The sequence below is a fragment of the Dipodomys ordii genome, unplaced genomic scaffold, assembly GCF_000151885.1.
Source record: "Dipodomys ordii isolate 6190 unplaced genomic scaffold, Dord_2.0 Scaffold61, whole genome shotgun sequence".
Classification (NCBI taxonomy): domain Eukaryota; kingdom Metazoa; phylum Chordata; class Mammalia; order Rodentia; family Heteromyidae; genus Dipodomys; species Dipodomys ordii.
The window spans coordinates 1,041,570-1,066,852 of NW_012267277.1; the positions used below are offsets into that span (position 1 = coordinate 1,041,570).

Consider the following 25,283-nt stretch of genomic DNA (forward strand, 5'->3'; position numbering starts at 1 on the left):
GGAGACATGGCACGTTTTGTTGTTGTTGGAGCTAGGGTCTAGCTATAGCTTAGCTTGGCCTTGAACTTCTAATCCTGCTTTTGTTTCCTGAACGCTAAAATTCAAATTACCCTAAAACTTGATAAGTTCCAATAGCTATTTTATTGTGCTTGCTGATTCCTCTGGATGAGTAATCTTGAGTGTGCAGAAATGCATAGCTTGACCCTGTTTCATGATGCTTGGGTAGGCAGGATGAGAGCATGTCAGGCGGGGCTTAATGGAAGAGAGGAAATAGAAACAAATTGTCCTGTGAGGCCAGAAGAGCAAAGTGACCATGTTTGATTCCCCCCCCCGCATCTTTTTTTTTTTGTTGTTGGTTGTGGGGGCCTGAACTCTGGGCCTGGGTACTGTCCCTCAGCTCTTCAGCTCAAGACAAGCACTCTACCACTTGAGCCATAGCACCACTTCTGGTTTTCTGGTGGTTAATTAGAAATTAAGAGTCTCACAGACTTTCTTGCCTGGGCTGGCTTTGAAACATGAGCCTCAGATCTCAGCCTCCTGAGTAGCTAGGATTACAACAAGCATGAGCCACTGGCGCCTGGCTGATTTTCCCCTTTGAGCAGACTCAGGAGAAATCTTTTTTTTTTTGGGTCTGGTCGTGGGGCCTGAACTCTGGGCCTGTGCACTGTCCCTCAGCTCTTCAGCTCAAGGCTAGCACTCTACCACTTGAGCCACAGCACTACTTCTGGCTTTTTCTGCTTATGTGGTGCTGAGGAATCAAACCCAGGATCTCAAACATGCTAGGCAAGCGCTCTACCATTGAGTATTTTCCCGGCCCCCTTTATTTGACATTTTTAATTACTACCTCCCATCCCTCTATCCCAAAGTTTACCTTAACAGACTCTTTCTATTGCTGTTTCTAGTGACTGGTGCCAGTTTCTTTGTGTTTAGTGGAGCTCTGAAATCCTCTTCAGGATACCTTGCCAAATCTAGCATTGTGGAAGGTAATGTATATGTTGTTTACTCCCTTTGCACTAATTCAGTCCTAATTATATAACAAAATGCAGGCAATATTAAGAGAAGCCATTGCCATTTCTACTGTAGATGTCTGGCCCTATTATTTATTCACTGGCTTGCCACTCTTAAGCACATTAAAACTGCCATGGGACCTAGCTATGGTGGCTCATGCCTATAGTCTTGGTGACTTGGAACACTGAGATAAGATCACTGAAGCCCAGGCACTCAAGACCAGTGTGGCAACTCTGCAAGGCCCCATCTCAAAAACAGACAAAAAACAAAGCCATGGTAGTGTCTGTGAGACTGTTTTGTTTTGATCATGGGGCTTAAACTCTGGGCCTGGATGCTGTCCCTCAGCTCTTTAGCTCAAGGAGAGAGCTATACCACTTGAACCACAGCGTCACTCCCAGCTTTTTTCTTTTTGCTTATGTGGTGCTGAGGAATCGAACCCAGGGCCTCTGGCATGCAAGGCAAGCGCTCTACCACTGAGCCACCTTCCCAGCCCTCAGGAGAAATCTTTATTGGAGTCTGAAATGAAATTGACAGGTTTTAAGCAGAGCCCACCTTGGCATTTGCTTTCGTAGGTCTTTCAGTGAGTGGAGGATTCAGCTCAAAGAAGAAAGTCTTTTTGTATCTGTCGGCTTTGGGGAACAGAGTGAAGTTTCGTTTATAATGCTGAGGATCTGCTAGATGTTTCGCCGTCCTTCGAGGCTTTGCACTGTTTCCATGTGTACTATCTTGGTGCTGATTCTTTGCACTGTTTCCATGTGTACTATCTTGGTGCTGATTCTTAGATGGAGTTATGGTCCAGATCACTGCAGAGAACATGGATTCCCTGAGGCAGGCGCTTCGGGAGATGAAGGACTTCACTATCACCTGTGGCAAGGCAGACGCCGAGGATCCCCAGGAACAGATCCGCATTCAGTGGGTGGATGACGACAGGAACGTTAACAAGGGGTAAATGCAGCTAGCCACCCTCCCGCCCCTCCCCCTCTATCACCACACCAGGCATGTTTGTCTAATGATTAAAAAGAGGAGACCCTGCAGAGGAGAGGGAGAGAAGGACATAAGGAGGGAGAAAGGAAAGGAGAAATGAGGGAAGAAAAGAAGAAAATGGGACAAAGAGTAGCCAGAAAAAACGCTTAAACTCAGTAATTCAGTTTGTAATGCATAGATTTGTGGGGGTTTTGTGGGTTTTTTTGTTTTGTTTTGATTTTTGTGAGTTTTTTTTTTTTTTTTGTCGGTTGTGGGGCTTGAACTCTGGGCTTGGGCTCTGTCCCTGAGTTCTTCAGCTCAAAGCTAGTGCCACTTTGAGCCACAGCACCACTTGTTTTTCTGGTGATTAATTGGAGATAAATCTCGTCAGGTGCCGGTGGCTCATGCCTGTAATCCTAGCTACTCAGGAGGCTGAGATCTGAGGATCATGGTTCAAAGCCAGCGCAGGCAGGAAAAGTCCATGAGACTCTTATCTCCAATTAACCATTCCGAAAAACAGAAGTGACGCTGTGGATCAAGTTGTAGAGCGCTAGCCTTGAGCTGAAGAGCTGAGGGACAGCGCCCAGGCCCAGACTTCAAGCCCTGAAAGAACCAAAAAAAAAAAAAAAAGTAGGACTTTCCTACCCAGGCTGGCTTTGAACCATGATCCTCAGATCTCTGCTTGAGTAGTGAGGATTGTGGGTATGGCCAGCTTAGGTTTGTTTTCTAATTTGCCCCAATTTATCTGGACTTCTTGCTTCCAAGTATTCTAACAAACTAAGGCCTCTTTTAGTGTACACACACACCTTTTTTTATGAGTGGTTTAGACCTCTACTATTTGAGCCACATCCCTAACCCTTTTATGCTTTAGTTTCTGTCGAATAAGGCCTTTCATTTATCCCAGGTGGTCATGGACCTTAGCAGTGAAGGGAATTTGTAGACCTGGACAGTGGTTCATCCATTCACACCAGTACTTGGACAAGTAACACTTTTTTGGTTTTGGGGTTGAATCCAGAGGCTTAGGCATTCTCTACCATTAGTGCTCTGCCATTGAACCACATTCCTAGCCTTAGTTCTTAATAAACATTCATTAAACTCCTGTGTTCCCAACCAGTGGGCCAGTACTAGAAATACAGCACACAGAATTGACGGTGTCGTACTCCCCTCCCCCTTAGAAGTTCATTTGTAAGACATACGCAGACTTTTGAAGAATTGTATGATGAATGCTACAGCATCAGGAGCAGAGTGTAGAGCCAGTTGGGGTGAGTGGGTAAGCACTGACTGAAAGAAGGAACGCTGGTGTGCTGTGATGTAGCTCAAGTGGTCGTACCTACCTAGCAAGTGTTAGGCCCTGAGTACAATCCTCAGTACTGCCAAAAGGTGTAGGGAGGGGGGGAGGGAAGGAAACCTGGAAAAAGGTCAGCCTTGATTCAGTGATTTGTTATTGTAAAGAGAACCAGTTCCTGAGACAGAATGTCCTGTTTTTGAAATGTGTTTGAATTATTTCCATGCATGGGCCCTGTCATGAGTGAGTTTGTACAATGGCTTCTGCTAGGGTATGCTGCACAGATGTGACCAGCAAGGCCTCCAGTGTGATTAGCAGCAGCACTTACCAGTTCTGTCTTTTCCTTTCCTCTGTTTTAGTGTTGTAAGTCCTATAGATGGAAAGTCTATGGAATCTATAACAAATGTGAAGATATTCCATGGATCAGAGTATAAAGCAAATGGAAAAGTCATCAGATGGACAGAGGTAAGAAAATAGATGTTGACATCCTTGATGTGCATTGAGCGCAACTTTTTGTTATAGAGAGACACATTCTGGATTAATTCTGACAGAGAAAAAAATCTTGAGAGGGGCTGGGAAGGTGGCTCAGTGGTAGAGCGCTTGCCTTGCATGCCTGAGGCTCTGGGTTCAATTCCTCAGCACCACATAAGCAAAAAGAAAAAAGCCGGAAGTGGCGCTGTGGCTCAAGTGGTAGAGCGCTAGCCTTGAGCTGAAGAGCTGAGGGACAGCGCCCAGGTCCAGAGTTCAGGCCCCACGACTGGACCCCCAAAAAAATAAATCTGTGAAAAAAAATTTCATATACATACTCTTATCTACTGGAAAGAAATCTCAAGTACAACCTGTCGTACTCTCAAGTATTTTCCTTCCCTTGAACTAGCTTTTAGAGATTTTTTTGCATTAGAATTCAAGAAGACTGTATCTAAGTGCTATATATGTACAGTCTTTGTTGTGTTCTTTAGAATGCTGGATTGGTCATGCTACACTTACGGTTAAATCCATCTCAGATAACATGTCCTTACAAAAAAACCCTCGGTATTTCTCAGTAAGCAAAGCTCAGAGATTAACTTGTCAGAAATTACAAGACAAATACATAATGGCAAGTTCCAGTTCAAAGCAGATATAGGTAACTCTTATTTTTTTCTTTTTTTTTTTTTGTCGGTCATAGGGCCTGAACTCTGGGCCTGGGCTCTGTCCCTCAGCTCTTCAGCTCAAGGCCAGCGCCACAGCGTCACTTCTGGCTTGTTCTGCTTATGTGGTGCTGAGGAACTGAACCCAGAGCCTCATGCATGCAAGGCAAGCACTCTACCACTGACCCACCTTCCCAGCCCCAACTTAAGTTCTTATATGAAAGCAGTATGAGAGAATCATCTAGGAACAAGAGGAGCAGGGCTGGGATCCTGTTTGTAAGAACTATAAAAATCAGAAAGTTTGCTCTAAGAGTAAATATGTATATCCTCTTTTTGGGGGGGCAGGGTGCAGGCTTGGTCATGGGACTTGAACTCTGGGTCTGGGTGCTGCTCCTGAGCATTTTTGCTCAAGGCAAGCTCTCTACCACTAAAGCCACATCTCTACTTCCAGTTTTCTGGTGGTTAATTTTTTATACGAGTCCCATGGACTTTCCTGCCCTGGCTGGCTTTGAACTGTGATCCTCAGATCTCAGCCTCCTGAGTAGCTAAGATTACAGGCGTGAGCCAACAAGGCCCAGCAAAAATAGTCATTTTTTATTTTTTTGGTCAGCTATGGGGATTGAACTTAAGAGCTCTTTTGCTCAAGGCTAGCACTCTACTACTTTGAGCCACAGCCCCACTTTCCGTTTTTACATCTCACCTATACTCACTTTTAAAATAAAGAATGATAAGATCTCTAGGATTCCTTTCCATTTTAAGTGACTTTTGGCTTTCTATTTCACACATAAACTGAGGCCAAGAGAGTTAGGTCTCATCCAGGTGCACATAGCTGGTGCCAGGACATCGCAGGGACCAGGACCATTGTTTCATGGTCATCCTGCTTCATACAAGACTGTTTTCACATCTTTTTGTGCCCTTCTTTTCCTGGCCCAAGGTCTTTGTATGTCCTGCTCCTGTCAGGTCATCTTGCACATCTTAGAAAATCAGGATGCTCACATACAACAAGCTTATCTGTTTGGTTTTTTTTCCCCAACATCTAGTCAAAAAGTAAGTGTCTTTTGTTTGGGAACAGGTGTTTTTCCTAGAAAATGAGGACCAGCATAATTGCCTGAGTGATCCTGCAGATCATAGCAGACTGACTGAGCATGTGGCCAAGGCCTTTTGTCTTGCTCTCTGTCCCCACCTAAAGCTTCTGAAGGAAGATGGAATGACAAAACTGGGATTACGTGTGACGCTAGACTCAGATCAGGTAAGAAGGGTCTGTGTAGGCAGCCTCTGAAGCTGGTATTGGGCAGCCTATATTTCCTGTTTTTCTGACTCAGCCTAAAGCTTAAATCTCCAGGCCTCTGGTTTGAACAGATGTAGTATTCTGATACCCCTTCTAGTAGTCATCTCCCCAGATGTTTCTTGGTCAGACTCTCAGAACCACTGGACAATGGCTCCTTCACCTGCATTTCTTCCAAAGAGTTGCTTCCCTTTTTACTTGGGGGTAAGGAGAGGAGATTGAAAACATACCACCCCAGTGACTGGCATCTGTGCTACCCTTTAGCCCAGTACCACACTGTCCCTAAGCTTGTTTTGCAAGTTTGGGTTGGCTAGCCATACCTAATAAGGTTTTTCTTGGTTTTTCCTTTTTTTTTTTTTTTTTTGGTTGGTCACGGGGCTTGAACTCTGGGCCTGGGTGCTATCCCTGAACTCTTCAGCTCAAGGCGAGCACTCTACCACTTGAGCCATTGTGCCACTTCTGGTTCTGAGTGATTTATTGGAGATAAGAGTCTCAAAAGACTTTCCTGCCTGGGATGGCTTTGAACTGTGATCCTCAGATCTCAGCCTCCTGAGTAGCTAGGATTACAGGCATGAGCCACTGGGCCATGCTAATAAGGTTTTTCTTACTATCAGTTTTTTAGATAATGGCCAAGATTTGGACTGTCTCCCCAGTAATTTTCCTACAAGTCTCCTATTACCAGACTTGCCTCCCTGTCTCAATGTTTTTATATGTTCTTTGTAGATATGATCCACCCTTCAACCTCCAGCCCCCATTCTTGGTCTCCATGTCTCTTTCTGTGGTCTAGCACGCTAATAAATCTATACTACTCTTGGATCTGTGACATGTCCCACCAGCTCTCTGCTTTGATGCTTCCAATCAACCCCTTAGCTTTGAGTCATTAGAAGTGAGTGTAGGCTTTCTGCTTACTTCTGAGGCCAGAATTAAGTCAACAACCTGCTTCTGGTCTGAGTGCTTTATGGGGACAACCATTAGTCTATGCAGAATTATTCTATGCCATTATCGGGGCAGAATGCAAGCTGTGTCCAGCTACATTTCTGCATTACTCACCAATACTTGCTACTAAGATCTTGCCATAGGCTGCAAGAAGCAATATCAGGATAATACTAGTGAAGTATTGTGTTTCCATCCCAAATAGTACTGATCATCTAACAACAGAAAACTCCCTTACATAAAGCAATGAGAACAAGCATTTTCCTGCTAATTTTTTTCTCCCTGGTTGTAGGACTTGAACTCTGGGCTTGGGCACTGTCTCTGTGCTCTTCAGCTCAAGGCTAATGCTCTACCACTTGAGCCACAGTGCCACTTCCGGTTTTCTAGTGGTTTATTGGAGATAAGTCTCTTGGACTTTCCCGCCTGGGCTGGCTTTGAACCCTGATCCTCAGATCCTTTTGAGTAGCTAGGATTACAGGTGTGAGCCACCAGTGCCCGGCTCCTGCTAATTTTTTTTTTTTTTTTTGGGTCCGATCGTGGGGCCTGAACTCTGGGCCTGGGTGCTGTCCCTCAGCTCTTCAGCACAAGGCTAGTGCTCTACCACTTGAGCCACAGCGCCACTTCTGGCTTTTTTTCTTATGTGGTGCTGAGGAATCAAACCCAGGGCCTCATGATGCAAGGCAAGCACTCTACCACTGAGCCACCTTCCCAGCCCTCCTGCTGAATTTTTGAGCCTCTTGAGGGAAGGGGGCCCTGTTATCTATCTGTGAATTAGTGCTTGCAAGTACTCAGAAAATGGTGCATGGATGACCAGATGGAGTGAAGAATAAATGCTTTCTCATTTCAGTTTTCACAGCCAAAAGTTAGGGTATTATTTCTGATTTACCTTACCTCTCTACATGCTCTGCCTGTTCCAGGAAACAAAGACATTAGCTGGTTAAGTGACTGACCTAAAATCTTATAACTATCCAGTGGCCAGGATTTAAAATGACAGCATAAGCTGGGCACTGGTGGCTCATGCCTGTAATCCTAGCTACTCAGGAGACTGAGATCTGAGGATCACGGTTCAAAGCCAGCCCAGGCAGGAAAAGATTGTGAGACTCTTATCTCCAATAAACCACCGGAAAACCAGAAGTGTTGTGGCTCAAGCGGTAGAGCACTAGCCTTGAGCTGAAGAGTTCAGGGACAGTACCCAGGCCCAGAGTTCAAGCCCCACAACCGACAAAAATAAATAAAAATAAAATGACAAGATGATAAATGACAATTAAGAGTTGGAATCTGTGTCCGCTCATGATGTGTCTAGCTCATGGCTAAGAAAGGCATTGCCTTTCCCTCTCAGTCCCCTTGAGGGATCTTCTCTGTTCAATAACCATCATCCCCTTCTCTCTGTGATGTAGGTTGGCTATCAAGCAGGGAGCAATGGCCAGCCCCTTCCTTCACAGTACATGAATGATCTGGACAGCGCCTTGGTGCCGGTGATCCATGGAGGTGCCTGTCAGCTCAGTGAAGGCCCTGTCGTCATGGAACTTATCTTTTATATTCTGGAAAACATCGCCTAGACAGGACTTCATTTTTTTCTGTTCAGACCGGTTGCAACAGCAGTCATACCCAAATCATTTGCACTTTAAAACTGGAAGATTAAGCTTTTGTTAACACTATTAATGGGGGGGGGGCGTGGAATAGAATGGGAGTAGGGACCTAGTGTCAAGGGTGGGATGGGGTGGTTGGGGGGAACAGATGTTCCACAATTTTAAACCTTCTATGCATCGTCCACCAAGAAGACCTGGAGAGCTTCTGTTACTGCACAACAGTTATGCTATCTTTGCAGCTAATCCCCTCCTCTTATGTCTTAGACAGAATTCTGCTCCTCTCTTTTAAGATTACTTATGGTCATGTGCTCAGAAATGCTCAAAATGGGTACAACCATCACCAAGGCTGGGGTGGGAGGGCAGAGGGGAAATAAACAATGAAGCATCAATTTTGCACTGTTTGTACAGAATTGGTATAAGAATTCTACACTGATCTTTGTCCAAGTTATATAACACCTGTTTTATCAAGTAGAAATCACACTTTTTCTTTATTTTTAGCTAGATTATTCACTGAAGTGAATCACAGACCAAAGGGATTTTCTACTCTTTTAGCTTTGGAAGGGGCAGCTCTTGTAAATGAGGTTGTTTGGCTAGCACAGCTGAGTATAGGATCACACAAGATCTATTCAACTGAATGGCAAACATCAAAATGAACCTTTCTTTTAAAGCTGACAAAAATATACCCAAGGGATTTTTAGTTAATATATACTAAAAATATTTTAACCTTTTTTAAAGAAAACCATTTAAACTGCTGAGAAAGTTCCAAGCACAAAAAAGCAATAACTACACTTTACCCAGATTCAGTATTGTTCAGGCCAACATTTTACACATTTATTAAATTTCCTCTTTCCATAAAATTAAAGCAATTCCAAGAAAGCTGCAAATGCCATAACCCCTTTTCCCTTAAATGTTAATTTAAGTGATGTCAATTCCCATAAACGAAGTCAATAAGCACATCCTGAGCCTGGCGCCAGGAGGCTGAGATCTGAGGATTGCGGTTCAAAGCCAGCCTGTGCAGGACAGGCCATTGAGACTATCTCCAATTAATCACCAGAAAACTGCAAGTGGTGAAGTGCTGAAAATGGTAGAGTGCTAGCCTTGAGCAAAAGAGCTCAGGAACAGCACCCAGGCCCCATAGTTCAAGCCTCAGACTGGAAAATTAAAAAGAATCATATTGTATAATTGCAGGCATTTCTAAACTTCAGTCAGTATCACTTTTTTTTTTTTTTTTGCTGGTGTTTAGCTTTGAACTCAGAGCCTGGACACTGTCCCTGAGCTTCTTTTGCTCAAGGCTAGCACTCTACCTTTGGAGCCACACACAGCACCACTTCTTTTTCTGTGTATGTGGTACTGAGGAATGGAACCCAGGGCTTCATGCATGCTAGGCAAGCACTCTACCACTAAGCCACATTCCTAGCCCAGCATCACATTTTTTTATATGTGATCTGCCTAGTAAATATCTAGGTCATTTTTCATCTCCAGTAAGACTTCTAGCCTAGGACCAGAAATGGCATGTAGCTCTCCTGAATTTTTATCTGTCATAATCTTGCGTTTATCCTTGGTACTTTTTTGTGACTGTAAGTCCCCCAAAACCTATTTTTAATAGAAAATATTTCATTGATCACTATTAGAATCTATCCATATCTGACCACAATCACTTGATAGCCATCTACCTCTCCTTGATGGTGGTAAATCTGGTCACTTGGTCAAGACCTCCAATTTCTCCACTCCTAACTGGAGCTAATACATGCAGAGTCACTTTAACACCATACATACATCTTGCACAACAAAGTATCCCTAGACTTAGCATCCATTGATGTTTCTTACCTGTACTGATCTTTTACTATGACAGCTGCAAAATGATTTTGCAGCCCTAGCACTGGTAGCAGCTGGATTTGGCCATGTGTAAATGCCATTCATCCCTATTACTTTTTCTTCAGTGATTTCCTTTGGTGCTTAAATGATGTTTTAGACTCATGGAGTACCTTCAGGTTGGCCCCTACATCATCATGACATACTAATAATTTTTCAGTTTTTCCTTTTATAGCTAACAAGGTTTTCCAGGCTAATCATGTACTTGCCCTGCCCCAGGTTTGGAATCAACCAGTGTTTCTAGAAGTGCTGGTTTCTTAGTGAGATTGATAATATATAGAAACCCAAGTCTGGTCTGCCCAGGATATATGTGGAACCGTGCTCATTTTCTTATTAAAGGATGTCACAACCCAATTTGAAAACTCTTGCTCTCAGGAAACCCACTCCATTATATTTAACATCATCTCAAAGTCCAGAATTTAGTACAGGATTTAGTCTCTGCAGCCAAAGTGTTCTTCAAATGTTCTGGGTTCCAGGACAGTGAGAGGCTGTTTCCCAAGCTACAGCTGGGCCCAACACTTGGCAATAACAGGCTATACAGCTGTTTGAGGTTGAAGCTATTTTCCAGATTCTCAAAAGCCTAGTCTGAAGTATGTCTGGCTGAGTTTATCCTCTTCATGGGGCTGGGTGAGGATTACATTCCACATCTCCCTCCCATCTTTGCTGATAAAACCTACAGAGAATTGATTGTAAGTTTTCTCATAGACCAGAGGCACCAAGCTTCTCAGGGGCTATTTAGCTTACACAGCATTAGTTGTAAAGGATGGAGCCCTGGGACTGCCAGACTACTACCCCACCAACCAGACGAGACCCACAGCAGTTGTTTACAAGGGCAGGTATATGTGGTGTCCATAGCAAGCTTAGTATAAATGTACCTCACAAGTCCAGGGCTTCTAGAGGCTTGTCCTGATTTCCTAGCTCTTTTCTTCCTGCTCCCAACAAATACAGTTTGCCATTGTACAGATTTCTTCACAGTCAATGCAAGCTTTTAACTCTCCCACTCAAGCTCTGGCCTTGTATAATCGGGTCCATTCTTAACTGTGTAAAATGCCCTTTATGTGTAGAAAAACCATCCTGTGAAACAGGACATAAACAACTAAAACTAGTTTTTCCCCTTCTTATCTTTGGTTTTATATCATACAAAGTTAAATGCTGAAACGTTACATTCCTAATCAGACATTTTCTATATTGTAAACTTAAAGACAACTGAAAAGGAACAAAATTGCCATTCTGGTAATTACTAAATTAAAAAAAAATTGCATGTTTATAAAATGGCCTGGCAGTGTAGTTTCTCCCGTTATTCTTAGCAACAATTTCTGAACACCTGGACTTATGGGGGATCTAACTGTGTAATTTCCTTACTTAGATTGGTTCCTGCTGGTAAGCCTCAAACTTCTGATTTATCTATGGTCATAAGAAATTATTTCAGATAATCTGTTCAACACTTTCTGAAATTAAGCTGTGATGGAGGTTTCTAGTTTACTAAAACTCATTGAGACTTGTTAGGGATTGTACAAATACAAGGGCCAGGGGGTGGAAAAAGAATGATACCCAGAGAAGGAGAAGAATCCACCTGGGATAGAGCTAGACCAGGTGCAAGTTCCCTGTATCCACCTATCTCAGCCCCAATGTTGGGTTCAACCTGAAAAGACCAAAATCTTAAAAGAGAGACCACAAATATTTGGAAAGTAAGTATTGAGAATTTGAAAGCAACTGTGCAGGTTTCAGAGAAAAAAGAATGTTAAAGTCACTCAAGAATTTGCACTTTGACCAAAGCTTCCTAATGCTAAAATTTCTTCAGTTTGCCAATTCAGAAGTATATTCTGTACTAGACCAAACAATATAAAATTTGAAGATTACTTGGACTGTGGCTAGTTCCTAGTCTTCCCCACCTCCAATGCTGGTTACTTTATTTGGACAGATCTAAGGATAAGATGAAGCTCTGCAAGCCACTCCCACTCCCATGAATGTGCTGGCCACAACAAAGGCCTTTTAAGAACCTTAGTCTCTAAGTCCAGTGGGTGGCTTTGTGGGGCATCTCAGCTGAAGCACACTGAAATTAAGCGGGCTGCCTAAGAAAAAACCTTCAGAGCCACGGAAAATGTCTGACTGAAACAATATTCCTAGCACAGGCATGAATTTAGAACTTGAGGATAATTCCACCTTTTTGGCACATTCTGGGTTGGATGCAAACACAAAAGTGAAGTTAAGGACTGGTTGCATCCTTCAGGCCAGCCCTTTTTGCTCTAGGTCATTTCACAAAGGTGATGACCCTTCTTTTCATGCTAGATTACTTTTTGACATATAAGACAGCAATTGAGGGTTCAATCTCTCATGTATGTCTAGCTCACAAATGACAGGAAAGATAGGAGCTAGAGGGCTGTTAGAAAAATCCTTTGATAGTAGTCCTGCTGTATTATTCACTAGGCTCTGTTCTTTGGGGCACAGAAGCATGGCCTGTCCCTGTTATTCCCAACACATGCTTGAATTCAGTCCCTGAGCTATGCTTATACAATACTATAATAAGCGCTTCATTACAGGTTTTAGTAACAATCTTGAAGAACACTTCATTGAACATAATGCTTCAAAAAAAGAGATAGGGAATAGGGTGTTTATTTCTTAAAAAAATGTAGAATACTGTAGTTTTGAATATTAAATATACTACAAATCCCTTCATTGTTTCCATCCACAGGAAAACTTTGTGGAAAGAATTAAGGGAAATCTCAGGTGATCAGCTGAGGGGAAGAGTTTTCTTCCCCTTCTTTTCTCTCAAGTGAGGAAGCCACAAGTGCAGTGGCTCCGTGTTACTGTGAGCTTGGCTTTTAAAGCGGACTGTTGTTTTAGACTGATGGTTTACACTGTGTGTAGAGAATAAAATCCCTACAACGAGCGAGACCTAGTTTCTTAAATAAAAATGACTACATAAACTTTAATATAAATATATATGTATTTTTTTCCTCTGTTATCAGTCTTCCTTCTTAGGTACATGGACCAAACCCGAGATACAACCTTACCCTTATTTCCCACCAAAGTAGTACCATAAGTATCTTTCCTCTTCCACTTTGTCCCTTGGGAAGCAGGAAGGCTAGTGCAGCAGCTGTCAGGAACAAAGGCACAGGCACAGGCAGAATTGGGGTAAACTTGGCTGAACGGGACTAACCAGCTATCACGGAACACTAGTGGAAGTTCCGATCACCGTCACACATCCTGTCCCTTCAGTTACATCTTTTAAAGGCACATCCAGAAATAGTACAACTGGGAGCAGGGGTAAGCTGCACACAGTTGCAATGCAGAGGTTAAGGGGCTGAAGTACTCCATGACAGAGCAATGAGGGAATCCTTCCTTGCCTTCACCCACATTTAGGGCAGGTTGGGGTAGCTTCTGGGATCCAGCCTGCTTCCATGAAGGCTTAGAAGGGGCCCGTAAGAGGAAAGCCAGAACCATGGTTAGTAGGGCCCATTCTCTAGGTCTTTGGTGCTTGTGTAGCAGCATCTCTTATATACAAAGACTTTCAAAGCTAGTGAAGCTGGGAAAGCCAATTGGTTCACATCACCGCTGGTTGGTTCTCTCCTAGTGCTGACCACCTGCTGCACAGGGCAAAAGCAAAGCAAATCAGTTTAAACCGCAGCAAAAGCAAATACTTCAGAAGGGGTTTCCTGAAGACAGTTAAGAACTGGAAGGTTACCATCCCTCTCTACTGAGGAAAAGAAACACCGCCTGGGAGCCCTACTCAAGATTTCTACCTCATAGAAGAGAAATTTGGAGGCTTTCTTCCCAGATACAAGCTAAGAGAAGGGTTTTATTTGTGGGGACCAGGCAGAGAGAAGACAGGGTTCTCGAGGTCCAGAGAGCTGCCTACCTCACAGGCCCCTGGGCTCCAGGACCAGCCAGTTCTCAGTGACCATCTGCACATCCTGCCCGCTCAGAGGCTCTCGCAGCCTCACCTTTACCTCCAGCTTCCCGCCAGTGGGCTTCCTTCCATCAAGGACCTATGAGAACCACAGAGCCGGAGATTGTAACTAAAAGGACAGGCAGCCCCCAAGAAGAGAAGAGCTAAGGTGTTCTGCAGGGCTTCACATCATAATCTTCTATGGAAACAGCCTTGCCCGCCCAATGTGTGGGTTTTAGGTAAGTCCTATGAATATGTAACAGAGAAATCTAGGTAAGCATCAGTCCTCTCTAACAGAAGAGACCATGAGAAACCTACAGCTTTCTCACTCAGTTTTCCCCTCAATCCCAATGGCAACTCCTGGAGAAAACAAACAAAACACTGGCTTCAAGAAGCAGCCTAAAAATCAGAGCCCAAACCCTCACTTCACTGAAGGCCTAGAGAAGATAACTATGGTCTTAACTGACCAGAACCAAGTCAAGGGTTCCTTTCTATCTATCCTGCTACCCTCCTTCAGCACAGCAAGAGCAGCTGAAGCACAAAGCACTGCAAGACATCTGACAAATCTCACAGGCCTCAATGAGGCCAGTACAAACCAGGCCTCACCTTTTCCTCCAGGCAGGCAGGAGGCCGGGCAGCTCAGTGGAGAAAGCCTTGGTCTTCCAAAGTTCACTAAGGATGGTTTGGACCAGGCTTTGCGCAGGACACATTTTGTGGGACTAACAACCCATTTTCATCTCTAATCCAAGTTTCCCTATCTGTTTGAGGAGCTTGCAAGAGTCTACTGCCTGTGTAATCCCTCAGTTCATGGAAACTTGAGCGATCTGGGGGCCAATATCCTAAGCACAGACGAGCTGCATTCTCATGAGTCACTCATCCAGAAATACTATATGAGTTTCAAGTCTATAGCTTGTTTTAGTTCTTCATGAGGCTAGCTCACTGTTCCAATCACACACAGCCCTACCCCTAGAAACCTGGAAATAGATCTGTCAACTGTCACAGCTGTGTATCAGTCTCCACAACAGTCTTCTCTCATCTTTCATCCCTGGGACTTGGATGTTATGGTAACAGTATGGCTGTTTCCTATCACAAGTTTCTCATTCTTTTTTAACCTTTTCCATCTGTGAAATGGGGATACCACCTCTTCCACAGCACATCAGAAAAAGCTGTCTTTAGTAAGGGCTGGCATTCATCAGTACTGGCTCTCCCCGTACCAAGCTTGCCCACTGAATACCCTACCTCCAGAATTTCTCTTATCTCACACTCATTCTCCAGTCGTTCTAATTTCAGGTGTGCTGTGCCAACCAGCTTATCACTTCTGAAGAAAGATCTGGAAGTCAAAAGAGAGCAGAGGATTAGACTGTTTGAGAAGGAAGGCAGAAATGAATTGGCTGAGCCCTGTTCAGAACTGTGCAGTAGCCAAAAGGGCACCAAAAGACAGAACTGTCTCCCTGCCCACCTTAGCCATGTTACTGAAGGGAACCTCACCCTTTATGGAAGATTTCAAACTTGATTCCTTTGCTCTGGATCACCCTCCTGAAGCCTCTGTGGTTTCGGTTGATGTTTAGTTTAAAGACTTGATCAAATTCTACAAAAGATGGAGAAGGAAAGGAGCCTGACTCCCAGGGATTGCCTAAAGTGGAAATGAAGAACCATGCAGGTTTCTTCTCTTGACCTCAGCCTGCAATTCAGGTGTGTGCCATGAGAGGGAGGTAGAGCATGTAGGTCCAGGCCTTGGAAGCTGTGTAATCTTATACAGACTGTAACAAAGTGGAAAGGACTTAAAATTTGAGTAAAGATTCCTGGGTGAGGGCTTGGAAGGTGGCTCAGTGGTGCATGAATGAGGCCCTGGGCTCGATTCCTCAGCACCACATAAGCAGAAAAAGCCAGAAGTGGCGCTGTGGATCAAGCGGTAGAGTGCTAGCCTTGAGCTAAAGAGCTGAGCGACAGTGCCCAGGCCCAGAGTTCAGGCCCCATAACCGGCACACACACACACACAAAAATTCCTGGATGAGAGTCTAACTTGCTTTGAGGCCCTAGGCAAGTCCTTTTACCTTATTGAGCCACAATTTCCCCAATTATGTAGGAGTAGTACTAATCACACCTGCATTTCCAAAGTTGAGTAGGCCAAGTAAGATTAGTAAGATCTGAAAGTATTCTGGAAACACAAGTGCTATGCACTGAGGGGATGGCAGTGAGTTGGGGCACTTAGGTGGCACTCACCTGGGGAGTTTGTGTTCTTCACCACAGCCGTTTTGCTTTTTTGAGCCTGGTCCTAAAGCAGAGAAGACATAATCAGGAGAGCCTGAAAAACAGGGTATATAGGGGCCAGGAACTGTGGACTAGGTCAGTGCTGAGAGAGGAGACCCTGTGGAGAACAGGCTGGAAAGTCTTCAAACCCCTTTATAGCCAGACCACCCACAGATAGAAACTGAGCAGAGTTCTGGGATTCTGAGGATCCTAACTACCTGAGCCTCACCGAGTTAGGGTAGTGAAACTCAAACCGCACAAAAGCATCCAAGTCATCAGGGGTCACCCCTGTAAAGACAAAAGGGAGCTGGGTCAGAGGGAGTAGCCAGAAACCCAGCGCTTAGAGTGGCGTCAGGTCCAGATCCTCCTGCAGAGGGTTGCACTTGTGTTACCTGGAGGGGCTGGGAGGTTCATTCCCCGGACAATGATGAGATGCATTTCTGTGCTATTGAGCTCTGAGAAGATCCTATGGCCAAGAAGAATGGAGAGAGCCTGGAGTGAAACAGAGTGGTAGAACAATGCTCCCATTCCAGTTACTGCCTGCCCAGTTGACTAGTGCCAGAAGCAAGGACCCCAGGTAAGAGAAGCTAACTTGCACTGCTGGGGGTTCAGCCCAGAGCACCTCCTACCACTGAGCTACACCTCTAACATCAGGTAAAGATGGGGCAGAGTAGTGCACAAATACACCTTGTCTCTGACTCTGGAACAGAGCTCTTTCAACAGCCATTATGATTCTAAATTTTTCCTACCCTACTACTTGGGGCACTGGGAACTCTTACTAAAGACAAGTCTCCAGGCTTTTTCTCTCAACCTTTTGCCCCAACCCTGCAGAGAGCCACTGTTTCCTTTAGGCATTAGCACCTCACAGTCTGGAATGTCTTCAACTCAAAGTGGTGGCTGGGAGGATCGAGGCCCTGGGCCTGAGCCAGCTGCAGGATATCAAGCTGTCTCTTACGGTCCTCAGCAAGCTTCTCAAACCTGCCAGAGACGGTTATGAACGTCAGCAGGGTGAGGCTCCTTGTCTGCTCCCTACCCCACAAGCCCTGGTACTTACCGGGTTGTCTCAGCCACATTGCCCTGGTGCATGAACTGCTTGGAGAACAGCAGGCACTTCTGAAAAATGAGCCCGTAGTGACTCCAGAGCCAGGCAGGGCTTGCTAAAGCCGACCTTCCTCTACAGCCTCACTTCTCCTCCCCTAGCAAATGTCCCATCAACCTCTTCTGCCTATGCTTTGCTCTTTCCTCTCCTGAGGAAAAACTCACTTAAAAAGCCTCATGCTTATGTCGAAAAACGAACTTTACAGCTTTTCGGGGCGGGGGGTGGGGGGAGACAGGGAGGGATGGGAAGTGATAAGAAGGGGAAACAAAGGAGGAGGCAACAATGCTTGATAAGAAATGTACTCATTATCTTGCCCATGTAATTGTAACCCCTCTGTATGGTATTCTCACAATTAAAAAAAAAAAAGCTTCATGCCTTAATCCTAGCTACTCAGGCGGCTGAGATCTGTGAGACATTTTGAGTCTGTGAGAATTTTTATCTCCAAATAACCACCAAAAAGCCAGAAGTAGAGCTGGGGCTCAAGTGGTAGAGTGCCAGTCTTGAGTGAAAAAGCCAAATGAGAGTGCAAGGCCTTGAATTCAAGCCCCTGTGCTGGCACACACACACACAGACATAGAAATTGAATCCAAACACTATCTTGTGTATCAGATAGGGAGACAGACAGGAAAACATTTACAGTGTACAATCCTCTTAACTATGTTGTCTCAACTTCATAATCATCCTGAAAGAAGGGTTTTTAGCATCCTCCTGTTTTACAAATGAAGTTAATGTGTTTCAAGAAGGGAAGTGCCTTGCCCAAAGCACACAGCCAATAAGTAAAAGAACTACAATTTGGGGCCCACCTACTCTGAGCCCCATGCCTTTCTCCACAGGGAGACCAAGGGTGCTAAAAAGGAAGGAAGAGGCAGACACACAGCCTACTGACCTCATGTTGCTCCAAAAGCATTTTTTGTAGCTGGGCATATACCTCCTCAGCCTTCTGGGATAGTCGCAGGTCCTCATGGTGGATAAGGATGAAATCACCCTCTTCATCCGTCAAGGGTGAAGGCACCTGCCCAGGTCACCAGGCCCCTCGGGGCCCAAGAGTCAAATTACTCCTTTACTGAACCCAACAGATGCAAGAATCCATGCTAGATGTTTCTTGAACTCCTACCACCTTCAGTGACTAACATTCACTAGCCTTGTCCTGTCTGGACACCTCTGACTACAAGAAGTCCTTGTTTCCTTCCCTTGACTTCTCCCAGGACCATGATGGAAAGAAAGGCATAAGCAAAATGCTCTTTTCCAGCTGTCACCTCATCTTACCCAAATTTGTCCTCCTTCCAGGAACCACCCTCGTCCAGGGCCCTGCCTGTCAATGACGCCTGGCCCCGACTACCAAGTGAGAAAACCTTGTGCATATACAGTTAGAACTCACCTTTGAAAAGTCAACAGGTCGGCCAACTCTGGCCTGAGCAATCTGAGCCTCAAGACATTTGGCAACCCGCATGTGAGCTTTGGCCTGCTCCAGGTCCTGCCTGCGCTTGGCTTGCAGAGCTGCTCGCTGATACTGCAGTTTCCGAGCCTCCAGCAATGCTAACTGCTCCTGCACTGAAGGGAAAAGCCAATGGTTAGGGCAGCCATGCCTGCCCCTCTCAAGACCCTTGACTTTTCCATCCTGCTTGTCTCCAACTCACCAGATGGATTCAGTGACTCCTTAGAACTTGAAGCTTTAGATTCAGGTAAGGACCGGGCTGGAGGGCCCAAAGGCTGTGCCGGCTTCTTGGCCACTGGGGCCTGCGCTGGGGTCTCACCCTGCAGGTGGCCAGGAAGCTGTCAGGAGGCCATTCCCCATGCTTAGGTGGCAGCCCTCAGACTTAAGATCTCTTCCTAATGCTGCATTAATCCACTGTGTTATGGGAGCTTAGTGGTTTCTCCTGAGTCTTACAGCAACTTAAGAGCTGAAGAAGCCCAGGGCCACAAACACCTGGGTTTGAGTTCTAGCTCTGACAGGGACGGAGCTTAAAATAGAGACAAGGATACTGACCTCACTGGATTTGTTAAGTGTGAACCACAGGGTCTCATTTACCCCTCGTCTGCTATATCCACCCATCATGTTCTGGAGTCTTGGGCCCTCAGTCAAACCTTGTCCTCATCCTCATCTTCATCTGCTGGGGCCGCATCCTCTGAGGCTAGTCTTTGGGCAGCTGCCAAAGTTGCTGCCACTGAGTCTTCTGAGGTGCCCACATTGGATTCCAAGCCAGGGATGGGGGGAAATCCTGCGAGGGAAGTTAGAATGGAGGGGAGGCAGCACCTTAGGTATACATGAGGCTGCGGATAGTCTTTTCATGGCTCCCTCTCCTTGCTCAGGAGACCTCATAGGGCCCGTAGAATAAAGAAGTCTCACTCACCTGGAGGAACAGGCAACTCAGCGAAGTCCACTCTCCGTCCTACTCGATGTGCTCGAATAGCATCCTGATATTGCTGCACAGAAAGGAAGGGAGGGAAGAACCTCTGGTGGACTGAAGTCTGCAGGCTCCATGCCCACCAAGGGGAAAAGAGACTGGGGAAGACAAGAGCTCTGTGAGAAAGAGCCCTGAGATCATAAGAACAAGAGACAGAGATGGAGACGCAGAGAAGTCTAACACAAGTGGAAGGAGCAAAAAAAAAGGGAGCAGCCAGGCAGAGAAAGAGGCCAACACAGAGCAGGGGACTGAAGGACCTTGCACCCACCTTGGCAATTCGTTCATGCATCCGGGCCTTGCGCTCATCCCCACTGGCCCGGGCCTGGATACTGGCTTCTCGGTACTTGTTCAGCCTTTGCTGGAGGGCGTCCAGCACTGTCTGTGGCTCTGCAGGGGCCACTAACATGGGTAAGAAGAAGGCATCAGCTCTGCCTGCCTCTCCTCAAGTCCACCTCTCCACAGTCTCACGGCCTGTCCTACCTGCGGTCGCTGGGATGGCAGGGGCCATCACTGGCTGTACCCGCTCCACTGCTGGGGACAGGCCTGGGACTGCTGTCGGCATCTTAGAAGCCTGTGAGAGTTCCTTCAGATCTGGGGACCCAGAGCAGAAGAACTGTAGGTAGGGTGCCTGGCCAGCCCTACACCTTTGAATACCCAACTCCAGCCCCAGCAGATGCCTCACTCTCCCACACTGACCTGCAGGTGCCGGGGGCATAGCGCTCAAGTCCACAGGCTGCCCCTTCTCCAGGGCCTCCAGGACAGCACCGAATCTCTGTAGTAGTGGGAAAAGCAGGTACAGATGTAACCAAGTAAGCCTTAAGAACCCGGGCTGAAACAACTCCCCCAGTCTGGCTCCCTCTCCGAGCTTCCACTTATACATCTATACAACCCAGAATGGGGACAGCGTCCCTAAGCCAGAGGTCTTGCCTTCCCAATCTTCATGAGCTCTCGGGCCCGGTCTAGATCTCCAGCACGCTTTGCAGTGAGAGCAGCCACCTTGTACTCTCTCTGTCGAGCCAAGAGGAGGGCTTGTGGGTCTGCGGCAGAATCAGGTGAGGCAGCAATGGCAGAGCTTTCTGGGAGGCTGGTCTCATGTTGTGAAGAACTGTCTACAGGAAACAAAAATCCCCCAGGAATGGAGTAAGAGTCACGGGAGAGTGCACTTGGGGTTCCCAGTGGTCACTGGTCTCCACAGTCAATGGACTTCTTGGGGAAGGTGACTGGTGCCAATGGGAAGGGAGGGGAGGGGAGGCCACTGACCCTGGGAAGTAGGCAGTATTTACGTATCTCCAGCTACCTGGGTCCATGGCAGGAAGAGCTGGAGAGTCCGCCTTCAGATTTCTACTAGTTTCCTGGGTGGCAGGGGGTCTCTTGCCCAAGGCCACTGGTGGTGGGATCTCATCCTCATTGATCTTTCTGCCTTTCCTCACAGTAGCAAGCTGGGACTCCAGAGTCTAAGGAAGAAAATCTGTCCAGAATCCCAAGTAGCCATCTTTACCTTTGGGTCTTGCTCAAAGACAGGCTAGTGGTCCATCATATCCAGCAGGCTGGGAGAGAAGCCTCTCTTCCACTTGTGCGGCGTACCCTGCTACCTTACCCATAGCCTTCCTCTCCTGAGGGGCCCAACTCACCTTCAGACCTCGTTCACAGCGCCTGGCTTTCGCTGCTTCACCAGCCTCCTTGGCACTGGCTACAGCTTCCTTGTAGTTATGGATCCGTTCCTCCAGCAAAGCCTGTAGTCCCCGAGGCTCACCAACCTGTAGATACGTCATCTCAGGGCTGCTCTACTCTCTAGCCAGTGAGGCTCTTGCCACTTGCTCCCTGTGTGGAAGCTCCAGAAGATGGAGCTCTCGGGCTCAGGACAAAGAGCCCAAAATTCCAAGATATGAGGTAAAGACCCACTGGAGAAGCAAGAGGTCAGGTCAGGCAAACACAGAAGCCCAGACAACCTGTGGAGGCCTAGAAATGGCTTCAAGGGAAACTCTGGGAAAACAAAGAAGCCTTTAAAGGGGCCAGATCAAGTTTCTCACACTTGGCTTCTCCTTGGGGAAGCGGCTGTTGAAAGTTTATTTAGCAGCCTTGGTGTCACAACACACAGGGACCCACCTCCAGAACTTACCTCAGTCACCGGGCTGGAAGCCATGAGGAAGGCTGTCTTCATTGGAGGTTCAGTGTCTTCCTGCCTCTTATCCTCCTCAGAGAGGTCTGGGCTTTTGGCCTCACCACCATCCAGTGATCCAATTTCTTCATCCACACCCAGGACCTCCTGCAGCTCTGTCTGGGGAGGTATGAGTCCCAGAAACATGGAGGCCTCATAATCACACCGGTGACAAGTACTTGTGCTTAGTCTCCTTTACCAAAACACTTCTAGTTTGTTTATATTTTTGCACTGGTACTGGGACTTGAACTCAAGGCCTCGTACTCTCAATTAGTTTTTGCTCATGGTTAGTATTCTACCACTTTGAGCCACAGCTTCATTTTTGGCTTTTTTTTTTTTTCTGGTAGTTAGAAAGTCTCATGGGAAGAGAAGAGTCTCATGGACTTTCCTCCCAGGCTGGCTTTGAACTGTAATCTTAGATTTCAGCCTCCAGAGTAGCCAGGATTACAGGTGTCAGCCATCACTTGCCCGGCTTTATTTTTTAGTGCTGAGATTGGAGCTTGAACTCAGGGCTTTTTTCATTCACAGCTGGTGCTTTACCAGACTTGAGCCAAAACTCCAGTCTCCCAAAACATTTCTTTTTTTTTGGTCGGTCGTGGGGCTTGAACTCTGGGCTTGGGCACTGTCTCTGAGCTCTTCAGATCAAGGCAAGCGCTCTACAGCTTGAGCCACAGCGCCACTTGTGGTTTTCTAGTGGTTTATTGGAGATAAGAGTCTCATGGACTTTCCTTCCCCTGCTTTTGAGCCATGATCCTCAGATCTCAGCTTCCTGAGTACCTAGGATTACAGGCGTGAGCCACCGGCGCCCAGCCCAAAACGTTTCTTTAATATAACCAAGTACACTGAAAACAGCAAAGATCAAATCTGAGAATCCCAACTTCAGTGCTTATAGAGAAGTTAAAGGAGAGAAGTCTTGTACTACAGAGGCAGGAAGACAAGCTTGGGAAGGGTACATCAAAGTCAGAGACACAGAGGCAAACCCACGGCTTCTGTCCAAGGCTTCACCCCCATCAGGCCCAACCTTGAACAATGAATGACTGGATGGCAGCCTGGCAGACTCACTAGCAGATCTGTATCCTCCTCCAGTCCTTCCTCCTCATCTTCTTCATCCTCCACTTCCTGCATACAATCTGCTGCCAGCTTCTCGATGTGGGCCATGGGCAGAGGTGCTGGGGGGAAAAAAGGGTCACAGAAGGTCAGGATAACTCAAATAAGGTTCAGGACAAGAAAAGGACTGTCTACAATCTACTGCATTGGGATATGTGCCCACCCAGAAGTCACCCTTCCTTCCCACAGAAAAGTCTCAGTCAGAAAACTCCTTTTCTTGGGGCTGGGAAGGTGGTTCAGTGGTAGAGTGTTTGCCTTGCATGCCTGAGGCCTTGGGTTTGATTCCTCAGCACCATATAAGCAAAAAAGAAAAAAGCCAGAAGTGACACTGTGGCTCAAGTGGTAGAGGACTAGCCTTGAGCTGGAGAGCTGAGGGACAGCGCCCAGGCCCAGAGTTCAGGCCCCACGACTGGACCCCCCCCAAAAAAAAAAAGAAAAAAAGAAAACTCCTTTTCTTTGTGACCCAGCTCAAAACCCTTGTCAGGGAAGGACACTCTCTTGGGTTACAATGAGCAACAAGATGCCCTTCTGCTACATTTCTGCAGTAGTTCTTAAATATGTGCATCCATTACCTCCAACATTTCACATTTGTAAAAATTTTTAGCATCAATTTGAGCTTCAAAACCATTCTGCAAGATGGGTAATACTACCCCCATTTTATTATACTGAATAAACAAAGAACAAGCTGGTGAGGGTTATATACAAGGCTGTCTAATCTAAAAGCATGCACAGATCTGTGACCCCCTTCCTCATCCACTCATCATCCCCAGGTCAGTGACACATGGAAGAAGGAATGATTGATTCTTTCTGAGGAAGATTTAACCCTCCCCCATCCTTCCAGGCCTAAGAGCTCTGTCTCTATGCAGTCAGCAAAGGGAGACTTCACTTATTCATTCAGCAGAATCTTTATACAAGTACTATGTGCCCAGTGCTAATTGGGCCCCTTCTGGGCACCAAGACCTAGCTAATGCTAGTGACCGGAATTAACAGTGAGAATCAGATTTGTCCACAAGGGTGAGTGATAGCTCAGGGACAGAGAGAACTATCACACAGGCGATTGTCCTCTTGGTAGGAGAGCTGAGAAGGGATGTGGGTAGCAGAAAGGCCAAGGAGGGGCTGGGAAGGTGGCTCAGTGGTAAAGTGCTTGCCTTGCATGTATGAGGCCTTGGGTTCAATTCCTCAGCACCACATAAGCAGAAAAAGCCAGAAATGACGCTACGGCTCAAGTGGTAAAGCACTAGCCTTGAGCTGAAAAGCTGAGGGACAGCACCCAGGCCCAGAGTTCAGGCCCCATGACGGACAAAAACAAACAAAAAAACAAAAACAGAAAGGCCAAGGAGAGGGCTGGGAATGTGGCTTAGTGGTAGAGTGCTTGCCTAGCATGAATGAAGCCCTGGGTTCAATTCCTCAGTACCACATAAACAGAAAAAGCTGGAAGTGGTGCCGTGGCTCAAGAGGTAGAGTGCTAGCCCTGAGCACAGAAAGGCTCAGGGACAGAGCCAAGGTCCTGAGTTCAAGCCCTGGGACTGGCAAAAACAGAACAAAACAAAACAGGCCAAGGAAAGCTGAGTACCAGGTGCTCATGCCTATAATCCTAACTACTTGGAAGGCTGAGAGCTGGAAAACCATGGTTCAAAGCCAGCTCAGTCAGAAGGTCTGTGAGACTCTTTTTCTCCAAGTAACGATCAAAACATGGAAGTGGAGCTGTGGCTCTAGTGGTAAAGCTCTAGCCTTGAGCAAATTTCTCAGGGACAGTGCCCAGGCCCTGAATTCAAGCCCCATGACAGGCACAAAAAAAGGACCAAGGGATGTGGCTAGATCCTACAGGCTACAAGTCAACTACCCTATCCACCATATACACATCGAGCCCAGGCCAGTGGCAGAAACTCACCCTGTGCCTTGGGTGCTGGCTTCCTCACTGTGCTCCCTGCTTCCCCTGTGAGAGCCAGCAGCTCAGCCTCCAGGTCCCCATCATCTTCAGTCTCGTCCATCCCCAGCAGCATCTCCTCAGGATTGAACTCCACAAAAAGCCCCAGCTGACAGGAGAGAATCACACAATGAACTAGGGTAGAGCCCAGTCTGGAGCCATTGGGTTCCCAATGTCCCAATCAGTGGCTCCTTTATTCTGTAGACCCAAGGTGCACAAAGTGAAATTGAGGACTGTCAATGTAGGGAACAACTCTTCAACACCCTCAGTAAGACTATACTGCCATGGGCTGGGAAGGTGGCTCAGTGGTAGAGCGCTTGCCTTGCAAGCATGAGGCCCTGGGTTCAATTCCTTAGCACCACATAAGCAAAAAGAAAAAAGCCGGA

General features: G+C 46.4%; 2 protein-coding genes across 2 annotated transcripts in view; one reads left to right on the forward strand and one right to left on the reverse strand.

The window, feature by feature from the left end:
• Zfyve9 (zinc finger, FYVE domain containing 9) overlaps positions 1 to 8,710 on the forward strand; it is an 80,664-nt gene extending 71,954 nt beyond the window's left edge. Inside the window, exons 14-18 of the mRNA XM_013022193.1 lie at positions 903 to 983; positions 1,791 to 1,953; positions 3,616 to 3,721; positions 5,456 to 5,632; positions 7,999 to 8,710. Of these exons, the coding sequence (XP_012877647.1) occupies positions 903 to 983; positions 1,791 to 1,953; positions 3,616 to 3,721; positions 5,456 to 5,632; positions 7,999 to 8,160 (689 nt within the window). The 3' untranslated portion in view covers positions 8,161 to 8,710. The remainder of the gene's footprint in view (positions 1 to 902; positions 984 to 1,790; positions 1,954 to 3,615; positions 3,722 to 5,455; positions 5,633 to 7,998) is intronic.
• A 1,554-nt stretch (positions 8,711 to 10,264) lies between these two features.
• Cc2d1b (coiled-coil and C2 domain containing 1B) overlaps positions 10,265 to 25,283 on the reverse strand; it is a 26,485-nt gene continuing 11,466 nt past the window's right edge. The window contains exons 2-24 of the mRNA XM_013022292.1: positions 24,862 to 25,006; positions 22,926 to 23,032; positions 21,825 to 21,983; positions 21,337 to 21,462; positions 21,003 to 21,159; positions 20,633 to 20,814; positions 20,402 to 20,477; positions 20,186 to 20,296; positions 19,974 to 20,104; positions 19,652 to 19,724; positions 19,386 to 19,519; positions 18,938 to 19,055; positions 18,679 to 18,851; positions 18,187 to 18,312; positions 17,256 to 17,314; positions 17,063 to 17,179; positions 16,594 to 16,667; positions 16,431 to 16,489; positions 16,175 to 16,226; positions 15,440 to 15,539; positions 15,191 to 15,281; positions 13,922 to 14,051; positions 10,265 to 13,649 (exon numbers count right to left, since the gene is read on the reverse strand). Of these exons, the coding sequence (XP_012877746.1) occupies positions 13,923 to 14,051; positions 15,191 to 15,281; positions 15,440 to 15,539; positions 16,175 to 16,226; positions 16,431 to 16,489; positions 16,594 to 16,667; positions 17,063 to 17,179; positions 17,256 to 17,314; positions 18,187 to 18,312; positions 18,679 to 18,851; positions 18,938 to 19,055; positions 19,386 to 19,519; positions 19,652 to 19,724; positions 19,974 to 20,104; positions 20,186 to 20,296; positions 20,402 to 20,477; positions 20,633 to 20,814; positions 21,003 to 21,159; positions 21,337 to 21,462; positions 21,825 to 21,983; positions 22,926 to 23,032; positions 24,862 to 25,006 (2,499 nt within the window). The 3' untranslated portion in view covers positions 10,265 to 13,649; position 13,922. The remainder of the gene's footprint in view (positions 13,650 to 13,921; positions 14,052 to 15,190; positions 15,282 to 15,439; positions 15,540 to 16,174; positions 16,227 to 16,430; positions 16,490 to 16,593; positions 16,668 to 17,062; positions 17,180 to 17,255; positions 17,315 to 18,186; positions 18,313 to 18,678; positions 18,852 to 18,937; positions 19,056 to 19,385; positions 19,520 to 19,651; positions 19,725 to 19,973; positions 20,105 to 20,185; positions 20,297 to 20,401; positions 20,478 to 20,632; positions 20,815 to 21,002; positions 21,160 to 21,336; positions 21,463 to 21,824; positions 21,984 to 22,925; positions 23,033 to 24,861; positions 25,007 to 25,283) is intronic.